The 24,450-nt window shown below is 39.2% G+C and overlaps 1 protein-coding gene across 1 annotated transcript in view; it reads left to right on the forward strand.

Annotated features, from left to right (window-relative positions):
- Positions 1-24,450, forward strand: part of DNAH11 (dynein axonemal heavy chain 11) — a 320,226-nt gene that overhangs the window by 82,003 nt on the left and 213,773 nt on the right. The window contains 4 exon segments of the mRNA XM_027102655.1: positions 5,585-5,707; positions 7,857-8,081; positions 9,158-9,249; positions 10,836-10,962. Coding sequence (XP_026958456.1) covers positions 5,585-5,707; positions 7,857-8,081; positions 9,158-9,249; positions 10,836-10,962 — 567 coding nt within the window.

Raw genomic sequence — 24,450 nt, forward strand, 5'->3', positions numbered from 1 at the left:
GTAGAGTCATTTTCACAACGTTGATTCTTCCAATCCAAGAACATGGTATATCTCTCCATCTATTTGTATCATCTTTAATTTCTTTCATCAGTGTCTTATAATTTTCTGCATACAGGTCTTTTGTCTCCTTAGGTAGGTTTATTCCTAGATATTTTATTCTTTTTGTTGCAGTGGTAAATGGGAGTGTTTTCTTGATTTCACTTTCAGCTTTTTCATTATTAGTGTATAGGAATGCCAGAGATTTGTGTGCATTAATTTTGTATCCTGCTACTTTACCAAATTCATTGATTAGCTCTAGTAGTTTTCTGGTAGCATCTTTAGGATTCTCTAGAGTATCATGTCATCTGCAAACAGTGACAGCTTTACTTCTTCTTTTCCGATTTGGATTCCCTTTATTTCCTTTTCTTCTCTGATTGTTGTGGCTAAAACTTCCAAAACTATGTTGAATAAGAGTGGTGAGAGTGGGCAACCTTGTCTTGTTCCTGATCTGAGTGGAAATGGTTTCACTTTTTCACCATTGAGGACGATGTTGGCTGTGGGTTTGTCATATATGGCCTTTATTATGTTGAGGAACGTCCCCTCTGTGCCTACTTTCTGCAGGGTTTTTTATCATAAATGGGTGTTGAATTTTGTCAAAAGCTTTCTCTGCATCTATTGAGATGACCATATGGTTTTTCTCCTTCAATTTGTTAATATGGTGTATCACATTGATTGATTTGCATATATTGAAGAATCCTTGCTTTCCTGGAATAAACCCCACTTGATCATGGTGTATGATCCTTTTAATGTGCTGTTGGATTCTGTTTGCTCGTATTTTGTTGAGGATTTTTGCATCTGTGTTCATCAGTGATATTGGCCTGTAGTTTTCTTTCTTTGGGACATCCTTGTCTGGTTTTGGTATCAGAGTATGGTGGCCTCATAGAATGAGTTTGGGAGTGTTCCTCCCTCTGCTATATTTTGGAAGAGTTTGAGAAGGATAGGTGTTAGCTCTTCTCTAAATGTTTGATAGAATTCGCCTGTGAAGCCATCTGGTCCTTGGCTTTTGTTTGTTGGAAGATTTTTAATCACAGTTTCAATTTCAGTGCTTGTGATTGGTCTGTTCATATTTTCTATTTCTTCCTGTTCAGTCTTGGCAGGTTGTGCATTTCTAAGAATTTGTCCATTTCTTCCAGGTTGTCCATTTTATTAGCATAGGGTTGCTTGTAGTAATCTCTCATGATCCTTTGTATTTCTGCAGTGTCAGTTGTTACTTCTCCTTTTTCATTTCTAATTCTATTGATTTGAGTCTTCTCCCTTTTTTTCTTGATGAGTCTGGCTAAAGGTTTATCTATTTTGTTTATCTTCTCAAAGAACCAGGTTTTAGTTTTATTGATTTTTGCTATCGTTTCCTTCATTTCTTTTTCATTTATTTCTGATCTGATATTTATGATTTCTTTCCTTCTGCTAACTTTGGGGTTTTCTGTTCTTTTTTCTCTAATTGCTTTAAGTGCAAGGTTAGGTTGTTTATTCGAGTTGTTTCCTGTTTCTTAAGGCAGGATTGTATTGCTATAAACTTCCCTCTTAGAACTGCTTTTGCTGCATCCCATAGGTTTTGGGTTGTCGTGTCTCCATTGTCATTTGTTTCTAGGTATTTTTTGATTTCCTCTTTGATTTCTTCAGTGATCACTTTGTTATTATGTAGTGTATTGTTTAGCCTCTGTGTGTTTATATTTTTTACAAATCTTTTCCTGTAATTGATATCTAGTCTCATAGCGTTGTGGTCAGAAAACATACTTGATATGATTTCAATTTTCTTAAATTTACCAAGACTTGATTTGTGACCCAAGATATGATCTGTCCTGGAGAATGTTCCATGAGCACTTGAGAAAAATATGTATTCTTTTGTTTTTGGATGGAATGTCCCATAAATATCAATTAAGTCCATCTTGTTTAATGTATTATTTAAAGCTTGTGTTTCCTTATTTATTTTCATTTTGGATGATCTGTCCATTGGTGAAAGTGCGGTGTTAAAGTCCCCACTATGAATGTGTTACTGTCGATTTCCCCTTTTATGGCTGTTAGTATTGCCTTATGTATTGAGGTGCTCCTATGTTGGGTGCATAAATATTTACCATTCTTATCTCTTCTTCTTGGATCGATCCCTTGATCATTATGTAGTGTCCTTCTTTGTCTCTTCTGATAGTCTTTATTTTAAAGTCTATTTTGTTCGATATGAGAAATGCTACTCCAGCTTTCTTTTGGTTTCCATTTGCATGGAGTATCATTTTCTATCCCCTTACTTTCAGTCTGTATGTGTCTCTAGGTCTGAAGTGGGTCTCTTGTAGACAGCATAAATATGGGTCTTGTTTTTGTATCAGTTCAGCCAGTCTGTGTCTTTTGGTGGGAGCATTTAGTTCATTTACATTTAAGGTAATTATCGATATGTATGTTCCTATTCCCATTTTCTTAATTGTTTGGCGTTTGTTATTGTAGGTCTTTTCCTTCTATTGTGTTTCTTGCCTAGAGGAGTTCCTTTAGCATTTGTTGTAAAGCTGGTTTGGTGGTGCTGAACTCTCTCAGCTTTTGCTTGTCTGTAAAGGTTTTAATTTCTCCATCAAATCTGAATGAGATCCTTGTTGGGTAGAGTAATCTTGGTTCTAGGTTTTTCTCCTTCATCACTTTAAATATGTCCTGCCAGTCCGTTCTGGCTTGCAGAGTTTCTGCTGAAAGATCAGCTGTTAACGTTATGGGGATTTCCTTGTGTGTTATTTTTCCCTTGCTGCTTTTAATATGTTTTCTTTATATTTAATTTTTGATCATTTGATTAATATGTGTCTTGGCATGTTTCTCCTTGGATTTATCCTGTATGGGACTCTCTGTGCTTCCTGGATTTGATTAACTATTTCCTTTTCCATATTAGGGAAGTTTTCAACTATAATCTCTTCAAATGTTTTCTCAGTCCCTTTCTTTTTCTCTTCTTCTTCTGGAACCCCTATAATTTGAATGTTGGTGCGTTTAATGTTGTCCCAGAGGTCTCTGAGACTGTCCTCAGTTCTTTTCATTCTTTTTCCTTTATTCTGCTCTGCAGTAGTTATTTCCACTATTTTATCTTCCAGGTCACTTATCCATTCTTCTGCCTCAGTTATTCTATTGATCCCATCTAGAGTATTTTTAATTTCATTTATTGTGTTGTTCATCATTGCTTGTTTCATCTTTAGTTCTTCTAGGTCCTTTTAAAATGTTTCTTGCATTTTGTCTATTCTATTTCCAAGATTTTATATCATCTTTACTATCACTATTCTGAATTCTTTTTCAGGTAGACTGCCTATTTCCTCTTCATTTGTTAGGTCTGGTGGGTTTTTATCTTGCTCCTTCATCTGCTGTGTGTTTTTCTGTCTTCTCATTTTGCTTATCTTACTGTGTTTGGGGTCTCCTTTTTGCAGGCTGCAGGTTTGTAGTTCCCGTTGTTTTTGGTGTCTGTCCCCAGTGGCTGAAGTTGGTTCAGTGGGTTGTGTAGACTTCCTGGTGGAGGGGACTAGTGCCTGTGTTGTGGTGGATGAGGCTGGATCTTTTCTTTCTGGTGGGCAGGTCCACGTCTGGTGGTGTGTTTTGGGGTGTCTGTGGACTTATTATGATTTTAGGCAGCCTCTCTGCTAATGGGTGGGGTTGTGTTCCTGTCTTGCTAGTTGTTTGGCATAGGGTATCCAGCACTGTAGCTTGCTGGTCGTTGAGTGAAGCTGGGTGTTGGTGTTGAGACGGAGATCTCTGGGAGATTTTCGCCATTTGATATTATGTGGAGCTGGGAGGTCTCTTGTGGACCAGTGTCCTGAACTTGGCTCCCCCACCTCAGAGGCACAGCAGTGACTTCTGGCTGGAGCACCAAGAGCCTGTCATCCCCACGGATCAGAATAAAAGGGAGAAAAAGCAGAAAGAAGGAGGATAAAATAAAGTAAGATAAAATAAAATAAAGTTATTAAAATAAAAAAATTATTATTAAGAAAAAAAATTTTTTAAGTAAAAAAAAAAAAAAAACGGACAGATAGAACCCTAGGACAAATGGTGATAGCAAAGCTATACAGACAAAATCTGACACAGAAGCATACACATACACACTCACAAAAAGAGGAAAAGGGGAAAAAATAATAAATCTTGCTCTCAAAGTCCACCTCCTCAACTTGGGATGATTCGTTGTCTATTCTGGTATTCCACAGATGCAGGTACATCAAGTTGATTGTGGAGATTTAATCCTCTGCTTCTGAGGCTGCTGGGAGAGCTTTCCCTTTCTCTTCTTTGTTCTCACAGCTCCTGGGGTTCAGCTTTGGATTTGGCCCCGCCTCTGCGTGTAGGTCGTCGGAGGGTGTCTGTTCTTCGCTCAGACAGGACGGGGTTAAAGGAGCAGCTGACTCGGTGCTCTGGCTCACTCAGGCCGCGGGGGAGGGAGGGGCACGGAGTGCGGGGCGAGGCTGGGGCGGCAGAGGCCGGCAGGATGTTGCACCAGCTTGAGGCCCGCTGTGCGTTCTCCCGGGGGAGTTATCCCTGGATCTCGGGACCCTGGCAGGGGCGGGCTGCACAGGCTCCCCGGAAGGGAGGTGTGGATAGTGACCTGTGCTCGCACACAGGCTTTTTGGTGGCGGCAGTAGCAGCCTTAGCGTCTCCTGCCCGTCTGTGGGGTCCGCGCTGTTAGCCGCGGCTCACGCCCGTCTCTGGAGCTCCTTTAAGCAGCGCTCTTAATCCCCTCTCCTAGCGCACCAGGAAACAAAAGAGGGAAGAAAAAGCCTCTTGCCTCTGACCGAAGCCGGAGCCTCAGCTCCCAGCCCCGCCCACCCTGGCGGGTGAGCAGACAAGCCTCTTGGGCTGGTGAGTGCCGGTAGGCACCGATCCTCTGTGCGGGAATCTCTCCGCTTTGCCCTTCGCACCCCTGTTGCTGCGCTCTCCTCCGCGGCTCTGAAGCTTCCCCTCTCCGCCACCCGCAGTCTCCGCCCGCGAAGGGGCTTCCTAGTGTGTGGACACCTTTCGTCCTTCACAGCTCCCTCCCACTGGTGCAGGTCCCGTCCCTATTCTTTTGTCTTTGTTTATTCTTTTTTCTTTTGCCCTACCCAGGTACATGGGGGAGTTTCTTGCCTTTTGGGAGGTCTGAGGTCTTCTGCCAGCGTTCAGTAGGTGTTCTGTAGGAGTTGTTCCACGTGTAGATGTATTTCTGGTGTATCTGTGGAGAGGAAGGTGATCTCTGCGTCTTACTCTTCCGCCATCTTCCCCCTCTGTCGGATTCTGAGTCTTGAGTGTCTATCAGACTTTTAAGATAACCTTTTAAATCCCCTCCTGCTCTGGCATTGTGTTTCAGTGAAGGATATAAAGCTCAGATCCAGTAAAAAAAAAAATTTGATATTGGTGTGACGCTTGTTCCTTTTGTGTGGTGGAATTCATTCTCTAAACCTCATCACCGTGAATTATTTGGAGGAAAAAAATTGAGGCCAGTGATATTTGATGTCCCTCTGTTTTTTTTTTTTTTAATTGTAAAAACAGTTTTTAAAATTCCAGATGATAGCCTAAGTATCAGTCCTAAATTGAACTTTTGTGCACATAACTAAATACTGTTTACATCTAGGTTGTTACTGAAATCAGCCAGACCTGGGCAACCATGGAGTTCTCTTACGAAGTTCACTCTCGGACAGGCATTCTATTACTGAAGTTTGATGAACAATTGTTTGAAACTCTAGAGCACAACCAAGTAAGATGGATATTTTTGTTACAGATTTTTTCATTTTAAATTACGATTTTAGATTTTTTCCCAAGTTCCAATACTCAATATTTCTTTCTTCATTCATTGGGCATCTGCTTGTACCAGGCTCCAGGCATAGTACCATTTGGGCTCAAAAAGTATGAACACTTGTTCTCAAGGAACTTGCACTTGAGTAGGGAGACAGAGACAAGGTTCCAAAGGGTCTTGTAAGGTGGTGGTACTTGTGCTGAACCTTGAAGGATGGACTGGTATTCAACAAAAAATGGTGATCAGAAAGGGGTGTTATAGCAAAGGGGAGAATGTTAGTGGCATCTTGGAATGCCAGAAAGTACCTGCCATTCAGAGGTAATTTAAAGAGTTTGGTTTCCTTAGAATATAGATTTTCTTGACAGGAGTAATAAAAAATAAGGCTGGAGGGACAGTCCAGAGCGCAACCTATGTGGTCTTGAATTCTAAGGTTATGAGTTAGTATCTCTTTCGACATGAGACATAAGAAAGATGAAAGAGACAAACTATTCAGAGGAAATAATAACAGTAGTGTTATTATTATTAGACATGGGGCACTTAGGAAATAACCTGCTCTGAAGAGATGATGTTCTATTATTTTTGGTGTATTTAAAGTGAGGGACATTGATGTAAAGGTGGAAAGTCTGACCCAGAGCTCAGTGCAGAGGTTCAGTCTAGAACTGTAGTTTGGGAGGTCATTTTTGGTGTCTTGAGAATTGATGAGCTAGATAATGAGACGTAAAGAAGATAATCCAGCTGAGAATAGAGCTTTGGGAAAGGCTGCGTGTAGTGAACAAGAGCAGGAGACGTAAAGGAGGCAGAGAGAGAGAGAGTGGGCAGAGAAATCGTAGAAAAAGAAGACTGTATAGTATCATCAGCAATCACAGGATAAGTTTCTCCTACAAAGGAGAGTCAACTGTCATGGAAACAACCTAAGCGTCCATTGACATATGAATGGATAAAGAAAATGTGGTGTATATACAGTGGAATATCATCATTCTGCCATAAAAAGAAGGAAATCCTGCCGTTTGTGATGATGTGGGTGGATTTTGCGAGTATTATGCCAAGTGAGGTAGTTCACTCAGAGGAAGCAAGTACTGAATATTCTTGCTTATATGGGGAATCTAAAAAAGCTGACCTTATACAGAGTAGAATGGCGGTTACCAGTTTCTGGGGCTTTGGGGAAGTGTGGAGGTATTGGTCAAATGGTCCGGACCTCTGGGTATAAGATGAATAAGTTCTGGGCATCTAATGTACAGCATGGTGACTGCAGTTAACAATAGTATATTATATGCTTGAAAGTTGTTAAGAGAGTAGATCTTAAATGTTATCAGCACGCGTGCACACACACACACACACGGCAGTTACATGGGTTGTGGAGGTGTAAATTTACTGTGGTAACCATTTCACGGTATATACATGTATCAGATCATCACATTGTACACTTTACCCTTACACAATGCTGTATGTCAATAATATTTCAATAAAGCTGGGGGGGGAAGAATAGTCAAATGTATTAAACACTTAGAGATGGAGGAGGATGAAAAGGAGCTGTTCTCAGTGACTTCCTGGAATTTCAGTGTCAGAGAATGATGGGAAGTGCTCGCTGAACTGCACGACCTTAAAGCAAGGCTTGGTGTTAGGAAGGCTGCCAAGTTCGGTAGTAAACTCAAAGAGGAGGAAAACAGGAGCTTAAGGTCTTAGCAAACTGGAAGGAAGTTTGTTTTGTATTTTCAGTATTGAAAAAGAAGACCCATAACCTTAGGATGATTCATAGGCAGAGACCCCAAGAAGAGTGAGGGAGGATGAAAGAATAAAGTTTAATTCCTAAAGCCGCACCCTGGTGCACAATATTTTTTTCCTGCCTTCAAAGAGACACGTGGCCTTCTTCTAGAAGACGCATTACATGTAGTTGCTTATATTTGTCTTTTTCCTTTTGGAAAAAACATGTTATTATGTAATATTTAATGCCATTAATTCACTCACTTAGCAAATACTTACTGAATGCCTGTTGCATGTATCGTGTGCTAGGTCCTAGGAATCCAGCAATAAACAGAAGAAGTGTGCTCCCTTTTGATGCTTACAGACTACCAATTTAGATGGTATTTGAAATTCTTTGCCTTTCTTTTAGGTTCAGTTACAGACTCTGCTTCAAAGCAAGTATGTGGAATATTTCATTGAGCAAGTCATAAGCTGGCAAAACAAATTAAACACAGCAGATTCGGTCATCTTTACTTGGATGGAAGTACAGCGCACTTGGTCTCACCTAGAAAGCATCTTTGTTTATTCAGAAGATATTCGAATTCAGCTTGTGAAAGATGCTCAGAGATTCGACAGAGTAGATGCTGAATTTAAGGTTCGTGGAAGAAAGGCTGTTTTCTATCTTAACAGCTTTGTCCAAACAATATAAAAATCTTGTAAAGAAACATGATTTGGGGTACTGTATTTATGAAAAATATATGTGTGTATTTGAATTTCAGGAGACAAGGTCAGGAAACTTGTCTGTGAAGGGTCAGATAGTCCATAGTTTAGGCTTTGTGGTTGTATGTGGTCTCTGTCACAACTCAGCAGGGCTGCCATTGTCCTGTGAAAGAAAACATAGACACTACATAGACAGATGGGTGTGGCTGTGTACCAGTAAAACTTTATAGACACCAGAAATTGAATTCCGTATTATTTTCATGTGTCACGAAGTATTATGCTTGTTTAGATTTTTTTCAACTAGTTAAAAATGTAAAGACCATTCTTAGCTTCAGGCCGTACAAAACCAGGCAGCAGGCCACATGTTTCCCAGAGGCCTACACCAACAGTAAGGCCTGGGAGACAGATTCATCTTCATGAAGTAAGAGACTGAGGAGGGGAAACCAGTAACAAAGTTATACTATCAGTTACTGGTTTGTTTCATAAGAGCCACAGAGAACACATGGAGATGTACATATAATAAATGATTTGAGAGACTTTAAGCAGAGAATAATGGCTTTACTTTTTATCTAGAAATGGGGATGAATTATTGTCGTCTTACTAGCTAAAGCAGAACACCAGAGGAATTCTATTTTATTTAACTTTTAAGGAGGAAAGAGTGGGTAGATTGTTTCATATTCATCTCATTTTCCAATGTGAGTGTATTCTTTAAGATTCTGGTTCTCTGTCTCTCTATTTTTTGGTGCGTTTGGTTTAGAAGAGAGAAATTCTGCCTGGACCCAGAGTGGTGGTAATGCCTATCAAATTTATATTGATAAAAACTATGTGATTACACTTTGTTTTTGATGTTCATCTAAAAGTTTAAAAGCAGAACAGACATGGTGTTAGAAATCTCATTTATCTTGCTTTCCCGTAGTTTGATTGTTCTTCACTCTTTAATTCCCTAAATGGATGAAAAATTTAGAAAAGTAATTTCTAATATCAATGGCTCCATGTTTTACTTTCACTCAGGAGTTAATGTTCAGGACAGCTAAAATAAAAAATGTTTTAGAAGCAACATGCAGACCTAACCTCTTTGAAGAACTTAAAGATTTACAGTACAGGTAAGAATAAAACTACAAAGTGATCAATTTGTTATACTTCTGAGATTTCTTTTGAATATCTAATAGTATTTAACACCAAGTTATTGTACGAACAACTTCTACTAAATTATTTTATAATTTTGCTTATAGTTATCTAGTTGCCTTATACGTATTAGGTGGTACGTACATTTTGTGAGTTAATGTAAACAGATCCAAATATATTTCTGTTTTCCAAAAAGGAATATCATTATAGTAAAATTAGAATATCCTGTTATCAAGAGAATCAGCATGGTTATTTAATCAATTCTTTTATGAAAGTATCCTGCAAATATTTATTAAGCAGCTACTGTATGCTAGGAACTGGGATTGCACTCATTTTAAGTCCTTTATTTTGTATATAGTTTAATTATACTAGAAATTATCCTTAGACAGCATGTTAGTATTTTTGAAATCCTTGTCCTAAAGGGCATTTGTAATTTTTATATAAAATTATACAACAGCTAGTGGTCATAAGAATTTTCTGGCTTTTGATTAAAAATGGGCAGATCAGCCACTAAAAGAAGAGCTTTGTGTGGAATTGTGATCACTTTTCATTGCAAGGCAGAGGAGCCCTCTAGATAAAAGTATATATCACATACAATTATTTCATAATCTGGAAGTTTTTTAGAGAGAAAGTTGGCCATAATTTTAAAAGTGTGGATTTCTGCAGAAGTTAATTATTTCTTAGTCAGTAATCTTTGAGGGTTTTGGGGGCTCTGCCTCTGGGTCATCTCTGCTCTGCTAAGAAAATAACGTGGAAATGATTCTGGATCTTATGACTCTTCTGGAAACAAGAGAGAGTTGAAGGTGCTTGTGTTTTGTAGACATTCAGTGGGAAAAGGAAGACCTTAAACCAATTACGTGTTAAGTAAAGCATTTTGTGCTCGGGGCGAGTGATGCCAAATCTGGTCTTCTCTCCTGCTGATGAGAGGTGTCATTAAAAGAAGGGTAAAAATGAACTTACCTACAAAGCAGAAACAGAAGTAGTTACAGATGTAGAAAACAAACTTATGGTGACCAGGGGGTAAGGGGGAGTGGGACAAATTGGGAGATTGGGACTGACATATACATATTACTATATATGTAATAGATAACTAATAAGGATATACTGTATAGCACAGGGAGCTCTACTCAATACTGTGTAATGGCCTATATGGGAAAAGAATCTAAAAAAGAGTGGATATATGTATATGTATAACTGATTCTGTTTTCACTGTACACCTGAAACTAACAACATTGTAAATCAGCTATACTCCAATAAAAAAAATTTTTTTAATGTCCACACTTCCCTCCAAAAAACAGACAAGTGATAAGTAACATCAACTTAAGTCTGATCTATATTTAGTCTCAACTAACGATGGATGTGTGTGTGTTTCTCCTCCCACTTGGCATGACTTGTACACGAGTCATGAACAAGACGATGATGTCAAAGAGAGGGAGGTAGGCTCCGTGTTAAATGGTGAGCTTCTTGTGGTGAATGGACAGATGAGAGGCTCTGGGTTTTGGTGACGTTTTAATAAATGAATGGGCAAGATATGCTTACAATGATTTTTCATTCCTTCCTGCAGGCTTTCTCTTTGTGAAAAAGCTCTTGCTGAGTACCTGGAAACCAAGCGTGTGGCTTTTCCGCGCTTCTATTTCATCTCTTCCGCAGACTTACTTGACATTCTCTCAAAGGGAGCTCAACCTATGGAGGTAAATATTTGTTTTTGAGAGTCATATTATCCTATGTTAGCTAAGGAATGTCACAGTTTCTTTATCATTGTCAAATGCCACCTACCATGTCACATGTGCCAGGAGCCAGAAAATATGCAGTAAGAATTCTTAATGCAGCAACAGAGGGATGTTAGAAGCAGTGCTCAAGGAACTAGGAAAGGTAACTGCCTGGTTCTCAACACAAGGAAGGGACAGCAAATGTGCAAGGCTTAGGGCCGTGCAAGAAGTTAATGGAAGAAACACTGGCTCCAAACCCCCAGAATTCTGGGACAAGGACTGGAGCTCCATTGCCTGGTTTGCAGCTTTCCTGGGGGAGACTGAGTCACTGGGAACGAGATCATGGCTGGTACCTTCTTACAACAACCTTGACTCCAGAGTAACCTTCATAGTTGAAGCTGGACTAGGCTTCAGTGCTGTCAGAGGTGTATTGGTATATTTTCATCCTCTACCTAACACTCTAATTTTCTCCTATCCATTCAAAAATAATGTAGCACCCATGACAATATGCAAAGCAAATAAAAGCAGCTCTTATCTTTTGTAATCTGAGAGCACAGATCAGAGACCAAGCTTCGTGCAAATCCCAAAGCTCTCCTTCCTCTAAACATTTAGTGGATGTTGCCTTTCATTATATCTGTTCAGTTGTTCACATCCATTTAGATCTTAGAATTGTTACAACTGACATAGGCAGTTACTCCTAGACTTGACCATATATCACAGATTATTTTGACGCCAAAGGTTGTGCTTTATCGTTGTGGATTTGTCTCCATGTTCCTGCTCTAGGTATTTTTCTGCCATTTTCTTTGGAATATGTGTCACCTAACACTATGGTTTCCTGAATTCTACTGTTCTCTGGACACAGTATTTATCTTTTTTTTTTTTTTTTTTTTTTTTTGGTACGCGGGCCTCTCACTTTTGTGGCCTCTCCCGTTGCGGAGCACAGGCTCTGGACGCGCAGGCTCAGCGGCCATGGCTCACGGGCCCAGCCGCTCCGCGGCATGTGGAATCTTCCCGGACCGGGACGCGGACCCGTGTCCCCTACATTGGCAGGCGGACTCTCAACCACTGCGCCACCAGGGAAGCCCCCACAGTATTTATCTTGATTATTTCTCTCTCATTCATCATTTCTCTTTGGAGCTAAATTCAGATGGATGGCTGTTCTTGCTGTCGGCAATACAAGTACAATCTTGCTATGAAGAGCAAAGTTGTTAGTCAGCTTCGGCAACATTTTCAGGATTACCACTCAGGTATCATTCTGTATATTTATGCTAACTCCCAGATGGCTTTGTAGATAAAATCCATCTAATTAGATTGACTTGGAATCCAGTATCTCCATCTCTCATTTATGTCAATGACATGTAAATTGGATGTTTTGGGTTTTTTTTTTTTTTAAGTAGTTTAAACATGGCAGTTACTACCACGTTTAAGCTTCAGTAATCTCCTGAGAACCTCCTCGTGACCGGCAAGTGGACCCTCCGCCCGGGGTGATCATATGAGATAGAGGATGTCATGTTCTATTCCAGGTACATGTTCCTAAACACTTGCAAATCTGAAATACTTAGAATCTTAGTGAATTTTCACTATGTAAATTAGATGCATAAATCTGTAAGTGGGAACATGGCTTTTCTTTTATATTCTTTAAACATAATAAACACATATGTGACTGTTTTATTGAACAGTATTAATTATCCAGAATATAGACATGAAACAGTTTTATCTTTCTACAATTATTAAGCTCAAATGTGCCCTGCTGAATGTCTTTACAGTGAGTAACAGGTCCCTTTATAACATCTTGGATAGGTACTGTAATGCTCCGGTCCCTTTTTATTATTAAAAATTAAAGAAACCCAAAGCAACGCAACAAGATCTAGTTTAAAATTCCAACCTCACCTCTGTGTCAAGACCAGACTTTTACATAATGAACTTGGAGTTGGATCTTTTATTTCTCCTCCCTGTCAGTTTACCTTGGGGAGGAAGGAAGGGTGTCATCTGTCAGTCATTGCCCTTTCTTAATGCATATTCCTGCTTCTCTGTTTGGCAGTGGCTGTCGACCTTGACCCTTGACAGCCAGTACCCACATGCTGGGTCTCTTGTGGAACAGAAGCAAGTCCTCAGGGGGCAGGGGGAAACCCCCAGGGGGTATATATTGCAGAGACAAGTCCATCTCAGCACTTCCAGTTCTTGCCCTTGGCAGTGTAATCCATCATTTGTTATATCTTCTTCCTCCTTTTCCACCTAGACAAATGTCTGAAGTAGGGACACATCGCAGATTCACTTGCTGCGGGCATCCGTAGTTTCTGTTAGTGATTCTCCAACCCCTCTCACTGGACAACTTAAAGGGCAGAGGTGGGGGAAACAGCCCTTCACCTTGAAGCCCCAGGAGGAGTGAGGCAAAGCCAGAGCATCCTCCTCTGGGCTGCTAAATCACAGGTGTGAGGATGTCCACCTGTCCCCCCCTCCTCCCTGCTGTACTTTCCCAGAAGGGGTGTATGGAGGCAGATGATGGTAAGGCATCGAGATGTGTCTTGTCAAGCCCTGGAGGGACCAACCTGTCCTCACTCCTGTCTGCTGTCTTCAGCGCATGCACTTGCCCGATGCCTCTTTGTCCTTAATTGAAGTCCTAGGCTGGTGCTCGAGGAGCAGATGACTCAATGTACACTTGTCACCCATTCTCTTTATGTCCTTTCAAATCATCAAAAAGTGCTACAGGCCTTAGACAACCTGTTGGCTCAGGGATATGCATCCCTGATGCCAACCTTTTTTTTTCATTATCCTTCTTAAATTACAGGATGAGGTTTTGCTTTTACATATATATATATATATATAAACTTAAAAGGTGTACCTTTAAAATCATTCTTTTTATTTTCACAGCATCACTTCAGTATTTCAGAGTGTTATTGTTAATACCAGTGCGACTTATCGTGGACGTCTTCCTGTCTACCTAATTCATAGTGTTGTAATCATAAGTTCTAAACCCCTGAATCTCAGGTACATTTCTCAGTAGTAGTACTAGTAACACTCTTTAATGAATGACTAGGTAATGTAAGACATTAAAAAGATTTGAAATTTTAATGTAGCTGAATATTGAAGTCACCGCATAGAGAATCTCCAAAATGGCTCACAGCCATGCTGATGAATACTAACAACAGTGCTGTCTGTGTCATATCAACAAAAGGAGGTGGGGTATTTCTGCTTAGGAGCTGAAGGGGTCTGGCTTTGCGGCTCCAGAGTAAATGCGGTACACAGTTCTCCTGACCTGCCAGCTTTGAAATGATTCGATTTTTGAAACATTTGACATTTGAGATACATTATTTTGAATTTTGCTCAAAATGTGATTTCATTGAGATCCTTTTGTTACACGAATTAAACGTTGAACAATTCGATTTCACCTCAAATGCTATCACCCTTTTAGGAAAGGTTTGTCATTAGCGAAAGTGTTTAGCTGCCTCTGAAGTGCAAATACCACCTGGGAGCAACTTGTTGGGGTGAAGGATTGAAAAGGAGCTAAGGATGAGTTGAGTCATCTAGAGCCGTAGTCAGCTTCTTTCCCTGCAGTGGTTCTGCAAAGTCAAGGTGTGATCTCAGCCCTTGGTCACTTGCTGTGGAATAGTTAATGCTTTTAGCAGTTATGCCAAAGGGCCTAGCCTTGCTACACTCTCTCTTTCATCATCAGAATCAGTTTCAGGCCACCAGACACAGCTTTTCCGTCTCTGCCTTTTGTGCTAACATCCTGAATGTGTGCCCTGTACTGTGACGGAGATAACATGGCAACTGCAGCTTGTGGGATAACAATGCAATTGCCCCAGAAAAGATGACCCTTTGTGGGCAGAGGAGTCATGCTGACATCTTGTGAATGACTTGAATTCCTCAGGCCCCCCTCCTCCACCCGCCACACTCAATTTAAGAGTGTTGGTCCAAGTGAGGGTTTCTGCAGTTGATTGTGGAATTTGATCAGCCTGAGTACATCAGCCAGGAAAGTCTGATATTACTACATCTTATGTTGTATAAGCAGAAATGCCCAGTTTAAGATACTTGAGTTGGAATGTCAGAGTGATGAAATCAGTGTGTCTAGAATGCCTTCAGTGGGTTTCAGCTGTTGGTAAGTTTGGTTAAGGTCAAGTTTTAAAGACTTTTCTCCTCCTAGAGTTCACCCTGACCTCCCAGTGGCATAGATTATCTAAAGGACTGAGGATGTGGCTGTGCTGTGTAACTTCCATGGTCAAAATCTCTGGTGGTTACTTATGGAAATACAAACTTAGAGGTATATTTGCAGGATTAATGGTCATGGCGCAGTAGTTATGAAGTTGCACATGATTCAATATTAAAATTCTGTGCTTTCTCCCCCGCCTTAGAAAAACATCCTTTTGTGTTTTTCAATGAAACGAACGTAGTGGTTAAAGTCAGCCTGAGTAACATCAGTTGGCCCCATTGTGCCCTTCCAGGTTGTGATACTGTGCCTTGAAATAGCTGACAACTTGGTGTTTTTAGCCACTGGTTCCTTATGACTTGAAAGATCTTTTTGTCCTAGAAGCGTTGGTGCATTTTGTCTTTCTTCATCTCCTGTGTGATGATGAGTGAAAGCTTCCCCATGATAGAGGTATACTAAAGAATGACACACTTTCCATGTGATCAGCTGCGTTTGTGTTGTGTGACGGGGGGTAACCATGGGCCACATGTGTGGCTATTGGGCACCTGAAATGTGTCAACTGAGGGGCTGAATTTTTAACTACAATATGTTAGAAAAACTGATCTTTGATTCAGTTATTGGAAAACAAGTTTGAAACAACTAGAACGTGACTCTACTTTCGCAACTGTGTATTTTGTGAAACATAAAGACAGATGAAGTATTTCTGATGAAAAATCCAAATTGAGATAAGCTGTGAATGTAAAATATGCAGCTGGTTTCAAAGACTTAAAGATAAGAAGGTAAAATATCTCATTAGTGATTTTTCTATTAATTACATATTGAAGTGACAATACTTTGGATACATTAGGTCAAATAAAAATACATCAGAATTAATTTCACCTGTTTCTTTTTATTTGTTTTAATGTGGCTACTAGAAAGCCACTGCTGTGGCAGTTGAGGCCACAATGCATTTTCGAAAATGACAAGATCAGGAATATATATGCTCAGAAATGTTTAATGTTTGCATCAAAAATATCCTTCAGTGGCATTGGACCGAATCTACATAAGAAGAAATCTGCCAACTTGTCTTTTGAGAAATCCCCCAAATTGCAGTATGAGACAGATGGCACTCAACTGATACCCTTAATAGAATGTCAATATTGGCACTTGGACAGGTGCTTGTGAGAAATGGGCTTAATATTAGGTAATAAAAAGAACTTCTGGTCTTCAAGGGGGCAAATATCTAAGATCCCGCATCCCCACAAGCTCAGTATGTTGCTGGATAGTGCTTCCATTCGGTTGTCTCCATGGTAGAGTGAAGGTGCCTCACCATCTGAATCTCAGGAATCAGGATGATGCAGCTCAGCCCTCACTCATAGTGTGTCACAGCCTTCTTGACATGGATTAGTCCTCCTTAGACAATCAAGAGGGGGAATTCCCTGGCAGTCCAGTGGTTAGGACTCCGTGCTTCCACGGCAGCGGGCACAGGTTCGAGGGGGAATCCTGCAAGCTGCACAGTGTAACCCAAAATAAATAAATAAACCAGTAGCTCTTAGACAATCAAGAGGAAAAAGGCTCAAGATGCAAGTGGTTAGTTGGCTGCATGCAAGAGTGAATGACTTTTAGTTGAAATAAAATCAGTCAAAAATCCCTACTTTTTTATAGTGAGTAGAAGGTTGGAGGGCTCGTAGGTACCTACAGTGGAGGGAGGAGGTTGCCCTTGAGTTTAGGTTGGCACTGAGGATGAAATAGGGAAGAGGCAGGAAAAGGAAACTTTTCTGGAGCTAGACATAATAGGCACATTAGCCATCCATCAGAAGGTAGAATAGTAGGAAAGAACAGAAACCTTGAAATCATGTAGACATGAGTTTAAATCCCGGCTCTGTTGACTTTTTTTTTTTTTCTTCCTTGTATAGATATTGGAAAGACACAAAAATATTTGGTTCCTTTTTACTTATTATCATAACACTTATTTTGTCATTTTGGGGGTCAAAATGAACACAGCATTAGTATTTTTAGAATCATTAAAGTAACGTATAATTCTTTTTTTTTTACATCTTTATTGGAGTATAATTACTTTACAATGGTGTGTTAGTTTCTGCTTTATAACAAATTGAATCATTTATACGTATACATATGTTCCCATATCTCTTCCCTCTTGCGTCTCCCACCCTCCCTATCCCACCCCTCCAGGCAGTCACAGAGCACCGAGCTGATCTCCCTGTGCTATGCGGCTGCTTCCCACTAGCTATCTACCTTATCTGTTGATTATTGACTATGTTACTGCTTTAACTTTCTGAACCTCAGTTTCCTTATATACCAAATGGGGAAAGCAGTAGGTACTATATCTTTGATTTTTGAGCAAGCAGTAAAGCAAACATGTAAAGAACTAAGAAAAATGCTAGCATAGAATATAAAAATGGCCACAAATTCTTCCTCTCCCTTCATCCATGCCATTTCAATGTGAAGCTGCAATTTGCATCAAGGGGTAGAGCTTATTTCTCCATTTGGCTTCCTGTGTGACTTGTTTTGGCCAGTGTATCATTAGCAAGAGGCTTGAAAAGCATTTGTACACTGCGGCTTGCCCTCTTGCTGCTCTTTGGAAACCTATGGCCACCTCCTCATGAATAAGCCAAGGCTAGCCTGCTGGATGAGGAGAAGCACACGCCCATACCCAAGCCACCAGCTGGACAACCGTCACACACATGGGAGAAGCCACCGATCACCAGTGGACTGCAGAGGTGTGAGGGTGCCCAGCTGGGACCAACTGAAAGAACCCAAAAGCCCCGACACAGAATTGTGAACTCTGAAATTGTTGCTTTTTTAAGCCACTAAATTTTGAGGTGGTTTGTTACACTGCAAAAACTAATTGATGCACGTTATATATTCACATAGACATGTCTAAGTACAGAATATACAGTCATTAATATCAAGGACTTTATGTGCTACTGATGTAATATAAAAGATTTTACCTGAAATTCAAAAAAAACCCCAAAATGATAAATATCAAGTACTAATCCATGGAGCTAGTTTTTTTTATTTTCTTTCTTTTTATTTTTGTTTTGTTTTTCTTCTTCCTGAAGATACCTTCGCATTAGCTATGCATTGTTTTGACATTCGTGAGTGTGAGAGAACTGGTGAAAATATCATGAGTTGGTGTGTTTCTGAATCTTCGCTAGGCTGAAATACTCTGCCTAGTAATGTGTTCATTTCCCCCTCTTTTTTCAATTTGTACAGATATTTTGTCAAACTCTGACATGATTTTTCATTAGAAAAACACATACATTCACATGATGAGCTATCAAGATCAAACCTACCAAAAGCCTAAGATTAAAAAGCCTCACAGTACTGGGCTTCCCTGGTGGCGCAGTGGTTGAGAATCCGCCTGCCGATGCAGGGGACACGAGTTCGTGCCCCTGTCCGGGAAGATCCCACATGCCGCGGAGAGGCTGGGCCCGTGAGCCATGGCCGCTGAGCCTGCGCGTCCGGAGCCTGTGCTCTGCAACAGGAGAGGCCACAAAAGTGAGAGGCCTGCGTACCGCAAAAAAAAAAAAAAAAAAAAAAGACTCACAGTACTAAATAATGGTAAGGATGTGGAGCAATGGGAACCACTTAGGAAACCTGTTTGACAATATCTTCTAAATTTGAATATAATAATACATTATTATCCAGCAGTTTCTCTTCTTAGTGTATACCCAGCAGAAATGTATACATAGGTGAACCAAAATATGTGACAAGAATTTTCATAGCTACATTATCCATAACACCCCCAAACTGGAAGTAATCCAAATGTCCCTGAACAGTTGAATGCGTAAATACATCGTGTAATATTCATATAACAGAGTACCACATAGCAATGAAGAAGAAAACTAGTGCTATACATAATAACATGAATAAACCTCACTAACACGATGTTGAATGATAGAAGGCAGACGCAAGAATACATATTGTATGACTCCCCTTACGTAAAGGTAATATCCATTTTTTAAAAAAAATTTATTAGAGTATAGTTGATTTATAATGTGTTAGTTTCAGCTGTACAGCAAAGTGATTCAGTTATACATATATTCATTCTTTTTCAGGTTTTTTCCCATATAGATTATTACAGAATATTGAGTAGACTTCTCTGTGCTATACAGTGGGTCCTTGTTGGTTACCTGTTTTATATATAGTAGTGTCTGTAAGTTACTCCCAAGTTCCTGATTTACTCCTCCTCCACAATGTTTCCCCTTTGGTAACCATAGGTATGATTTCAATACCTGTGCATCTGTTTCTGTTTTGTAAATAAGTTCGTTTTTATCATTTTTTAAAAATTAGATTGCACTTATAAATGTAGAAAACAATTTTATGGTTACCAGGGAGGAAAGGGGAGGAGGGATAAATTGTGAGATTGGGATTGACATATACATACTACTATATATAAAATAGATAACTAATAAGGACCTACTGTATAGTACAGGGAACTCTACTGAATACTCTGTAATGACCTACATGGAAAAGGTGTCTAAAAAAGAGTGGACATATGTATTTGTATAACTGATTCACAGTGCTGTACAGCAGAAAGTAACACAACATTGTAAACCAACTATACTTCAATAAAACTTTTTTAAAAAGAAAAAATTTAGATTCCACATATGAGTGATATCATATGATATTTGTCTTTCTCTGTCTGATTTACTTCAGTTAGTATGATAATCTCTAAGTCCATCTGTGTTGCTGCAAATGACATTATTTTGGTTCTTTTTATATGGCTCAGTACTATTCCATTGTACATCTGTACCACATATTCTTTATTAATTCCTCTGTCGATGGACATTTAGGTTGCTTCCATGTCTTGGCTGTTGTAAATAGAGCTTCAATGAACAATGGGGTGCATGTATTTTTTGAATTATGGTTTTCTCCAGGTATATGCCCAGGAGTGGGATTGCTGGATCATATGGTAGTTCTATTTTTAGTTTTTTAAGGTACTGCCATACTGTTCTCCCTAGTGGTTGTACCAATTTACATTCCCACCAACAGGGTAGGAGGGTTCCCTTTTCTCCACACCCTCTCCAGCATTTCTTGTTTGTAGACTTTTTTGATGATGCCCATTCTAACCAGTGTGAGGTGATACCTCATTGTAGTTTTGATTTGCATTTCTCTAATAATTAGTGACGTTGAGCAGTTTTTCATGTGCCTCTTGGCCATCTGTATGTCTTTGGAGAAATGTCTATTTAGGTCATACGCCCATTTTTTGGTTGGGTTGTTTGGGTTTTTTTGACATAGAGCTGCATGAGCTGTTTATATATTTTGGAGATTAACCCCTTGTCAGTCACTTCGTTTGCAAATATTTTCTCCCATTCTGTGGGTTGTCCTTTTGTTTTGTTTATGGTTTCCTTTGCTGTGCACAAGTCTTTAAGTTTAATTAGATCCCATTCGTTTATTTTTGTTTTTATTTTCATTACAGTAGGAGGTGGATCCAAAAAGATATTGCTGCGATTTATGTCAGAGAGTGTTCTGCCTACGTTTTCTTCTCAGAGTTTTATAGTGCCCAGCCTTACATTTAGGTATTTGATCCATTTTGAGTTTATTTTTGTGTGTGGTGTTAGAGAATGTTCTAATTTCATTCTTTTACAGGTAGCTGTCCAGTTTTCCCAACACCATTTATTGAAGAGACTGTCTTTTCTCCATTGTATATTCCTGCCTCCTTTGTCATAGATTAATTGACCATAGGTGCGTGGGTTTATTTCTGGGCTTTCTATCCTGTTCCATTGATCTCTATTTCTATTTTTGTGCCAATACCATACTGTTTTGATTACTGTAGCTTTGTAGTATAGTCTGAAGTCAGGGAGCCTGCTTTGGCTATTCGGGGTCTTTTGTGTTTCCATACAAATTGTGAAATTTTTTGTTCTAGTTCTGTGAAAAATGCCATTGGTAATTTTTTTTATTAATTAACTAATTTATGGCTGTGTTGGGTCTTTGTTTCTGTGTGAGGGCTTTCTCTAGTTGTGGCAAGCGGGGGCCACTCTTCATCGTGGTGCGCAGGCCTCAGTGTCGTGGCCTCTCTTGTTGCAGAGCACAGGCTCCAGATGTGCAGGCTCAGTAATCGTGGCTTACGGGCCCAATCGCTCCGCAGCATGTGGGATCTTCCCAGACCAGAGTTCGAACCCGTGTCCCCTGCATTGGCAGGCAGATTCTCAACCACTGTGCCACCAGGGAAGCCTGCCATTGGTAATTTGATGGGGATTGCACTGAATCTGTTGAATGCCTCGGGTAGTATAGTCATTTTCACAATGTTGATTCTTCCAGTCCAAAAGCATGGTATATCTTTCCATTTGTTGTGTCATCTTTGGTTTCTTTCATTAGTGTCTTATAGGTTTTGTAGTACAAGTGTTTTGCCTCCTTAGGTAGGTTTATTCATAGGTATTTTATTCTTTTTGATATGACAGTAAATGGGATTGTTTCCTTAATTTATGTTTCTGATCTTTCATTGTTAGTGTATAAGAATTCAAGAGATTGCTGTGTATCAATTTTGTTGTTGTTGGGGTTTTTTTGGCCGTGCCACACAGCTTGCAAGATCTCAGTTCCCCAACAAGGTATGGAACCTGCATCCTTGGCGGTGAAAGCACAGAGTCCTAACCACTGGACCGCCAGGAAATTCCATTGATTTCGTATCCTGCGACTTGTTGAATTCATTGATGAGCTCTAGTAGTTTTCTGGTAGCATCTTTAGGATTTTCTTTGTATAGTATCCTGTCATCTTACAGTTTTACTTCTTTTCCAATTTGGATTCCTTTTATTTCTTTTTCTTCTCTGATTTCCCTGGCTAAGACTTCCAAAACTGTGTTGAGTAAAAGTGGCAACAGTGGACATCCTTGTCTTGTTCCTGATCTTAGAGGGAATGCTTTCACCTTTTCACCATTGAGAGTGATGTTAGCTGTGGGTTTGTGATATATGGGCTTTATTAGGTAATGTCCATTTTTGAAAGGAGGAACTAGTGACTGACATGGGCCATGAGGATTTTTTGGGGGGTTCAGGTGTATTTAGTTTCTTAATTGTCTCAGTGGTTACAAGAGTTTTGTTCACTTTGCTAAAATTTATTACATGTGATTTTTTTAACTTTTCTATTTAAATTTTCAAAAGGTTATTTAAAAACTCAAGAGTTTGTATTGTCAGCATATCTATATATATTTACATACACATGCTAAAAATGTTAAGGAAGAAAATGTTAAGGAAGAAATACAGAATCAGCACTGATAATATAGGTATGTCCAAGTTATATTAATTAGTGAAAAATCAAATTGCAAAATATTATGTATACTATGATTTTATTTTTGGTAAAAGCAAACCAAGCAATACCCAATACCTAGGATTGGCTATAATGGTTTACAAAATTTATAACAAATTTAGTCTTTCTGAATTATATAATTGCATGTTCACTGTTGAAAATTTGAAAAATATAAAAATACTAAAGATCAGAATAACATACTACTAGATGCTAGTTTTGAGTGGTTATAGTTTTTCTTTATATGTCTGTGTTTGTGTAGGTAAGAACATATATACTTAATCAAAATTGAAATGTTCTTCTATAATATGATGTTTAATGTTGATAAAAGTTTTCATTATATGAAAGTGCTATAACTGATTTAACCAACTTCTAGAAAGTTTTTGCATATTTAGACTTTCAACAGTGTTGCATGTCCATTTCCCTATACTGTCACCTATACTGAGTATTATTAAAAATATAAAACACAACAATAAACGATTCAACATTGTGACAGACTTAAATTTTTGTACATGTAGAAATAAAGGACTCATTTTTCTCTTGTTCTAGAGGATAATATTCAGAATAGACAGGACTGCCTACATTTTGGACATTACTTATCTTCTCACAAATACTATCATGAGTATTACCATCATAATGTATAAATGAGTTAATGACTATGTATGAATGAATCCTGAGGTGTTCATCATGCCAGGAGTGATATTAGGACTTTGTGTCTATTTTATCTCAGTTAATCAGCAGCAGCATCTTTCATAGATGTGGCAAATATGAAATGAGATATAGGCAAAAAGCAAGGGGTAAGCTTTGTGAACGTATAGTAGCCATACAGGGAAACTGGGACATAGCAATATATCAAAGATATACATAGAAGCATATGTAGAAACTATATGATTTCGTTTTTCTTCCCTTTCTTTTCTAGGTGAACATAGGGTAGACTGCTGATCTGATTGCTGTATTAGTTTGCATTTTAAATTATAAAATTACCTAGATGAGTAAATATTTTTGACTTTATTTACAGGTAGATAAATGTCAGCTCTTAAAAAGGCAGCTCTCCCTGTGCACAGACCTGAAAAATACGAATTTCAGTTACCAAGGATCAGTTTAACTCTGTTCCCCCAATAACATGGTTCAAGTTTCACATACTACGGTGTGTTAACTGTGAGTGATCTCGAGAGGCACCAACTTCATTGCTGCCTCCTCAGTCCACAAAAATCACCATGTCAGTAACAGATGTACATCTTGACTCGTGACCAGTTACGTCACACCTTTCAAAGTCTGTCTGTGGTCGGCTGTCACACATTTGTTGTTTGATTCTGACGTAATCAGCAAAGAACGTAGTGTGTTACCGCCTTGTCCCCAGTGAAGAACCCACATGACGGTTTACAAAAATAAACCTTCAAAAGAGGGAATTAGTAATGAAGTTGATAGTATAGCAAAGTAGTGAAAATTGATAATGCTAGATGTGAAATTTGAATCATAGATGTAGCTATGGAAGAGAAAGGTGACTGTGGAAATGACACTACAACATTTGAGAGGTTCTAGATATGCAGCCAGAGGATTGTAGTGAAAATGAACTCATTGATATAAATGTAAACCCTGGTTGTGACAGAAAGGATGAAGATGTCCTAGAGCAAGTGATACCAGGAAAAAAAAAAAACCTGACATTAAAGAAACTCTCAGAAATATCAGGACATGGAGACCTCAAAGGATGAAAGGTTGGCAGCCAATCCAAACTTCCAAAGGAATATGGCGACTACACAAAGCATAGGGAAGGTGCTCACTCAGTATTTTAAGTTACAAGATGAGAAGAAGGAGGCAAGCACTGTTCGAACTACTCTTGATAATTTTCCTATAAGAAGTAAAACACTTAATTTTTAATTTTCTTTTAGTATTTTAAGTTAGTGTACTAAGTATTAGTTTACACTTTTTATTTCTCTGTACTTTTATAACCAAGAGTGAGAGGGATTTTAATGTTTTAACGAAAATTTTTAGCGGCCAAAGCACAGTCGTGAGTTTGCCCATTGATCGTGGAGGCTGCATGGTGGTTTTTACGATCGTGCACTACTGTACAAAGCAGGGGC

Source organism: Aethalodelphis obliquidens, unplaced genomic scaffold, assembly GCF_003676395.1.
Source record: "Aethalodelphis obliquidens isolate GAN/ISIS:26980383/991018 unplaced genomic scaffold, ASM367639v1 scaffold5, whole genome shotgun sequence".
In the NCBI taxonomy this organism is placed as follows: Eukaryota; Metazoa; Chordata; class Mammalia; order Artiodactyla; family Delphinidae; genus Aethalodelphis; species Aethalodelphis obliquidens.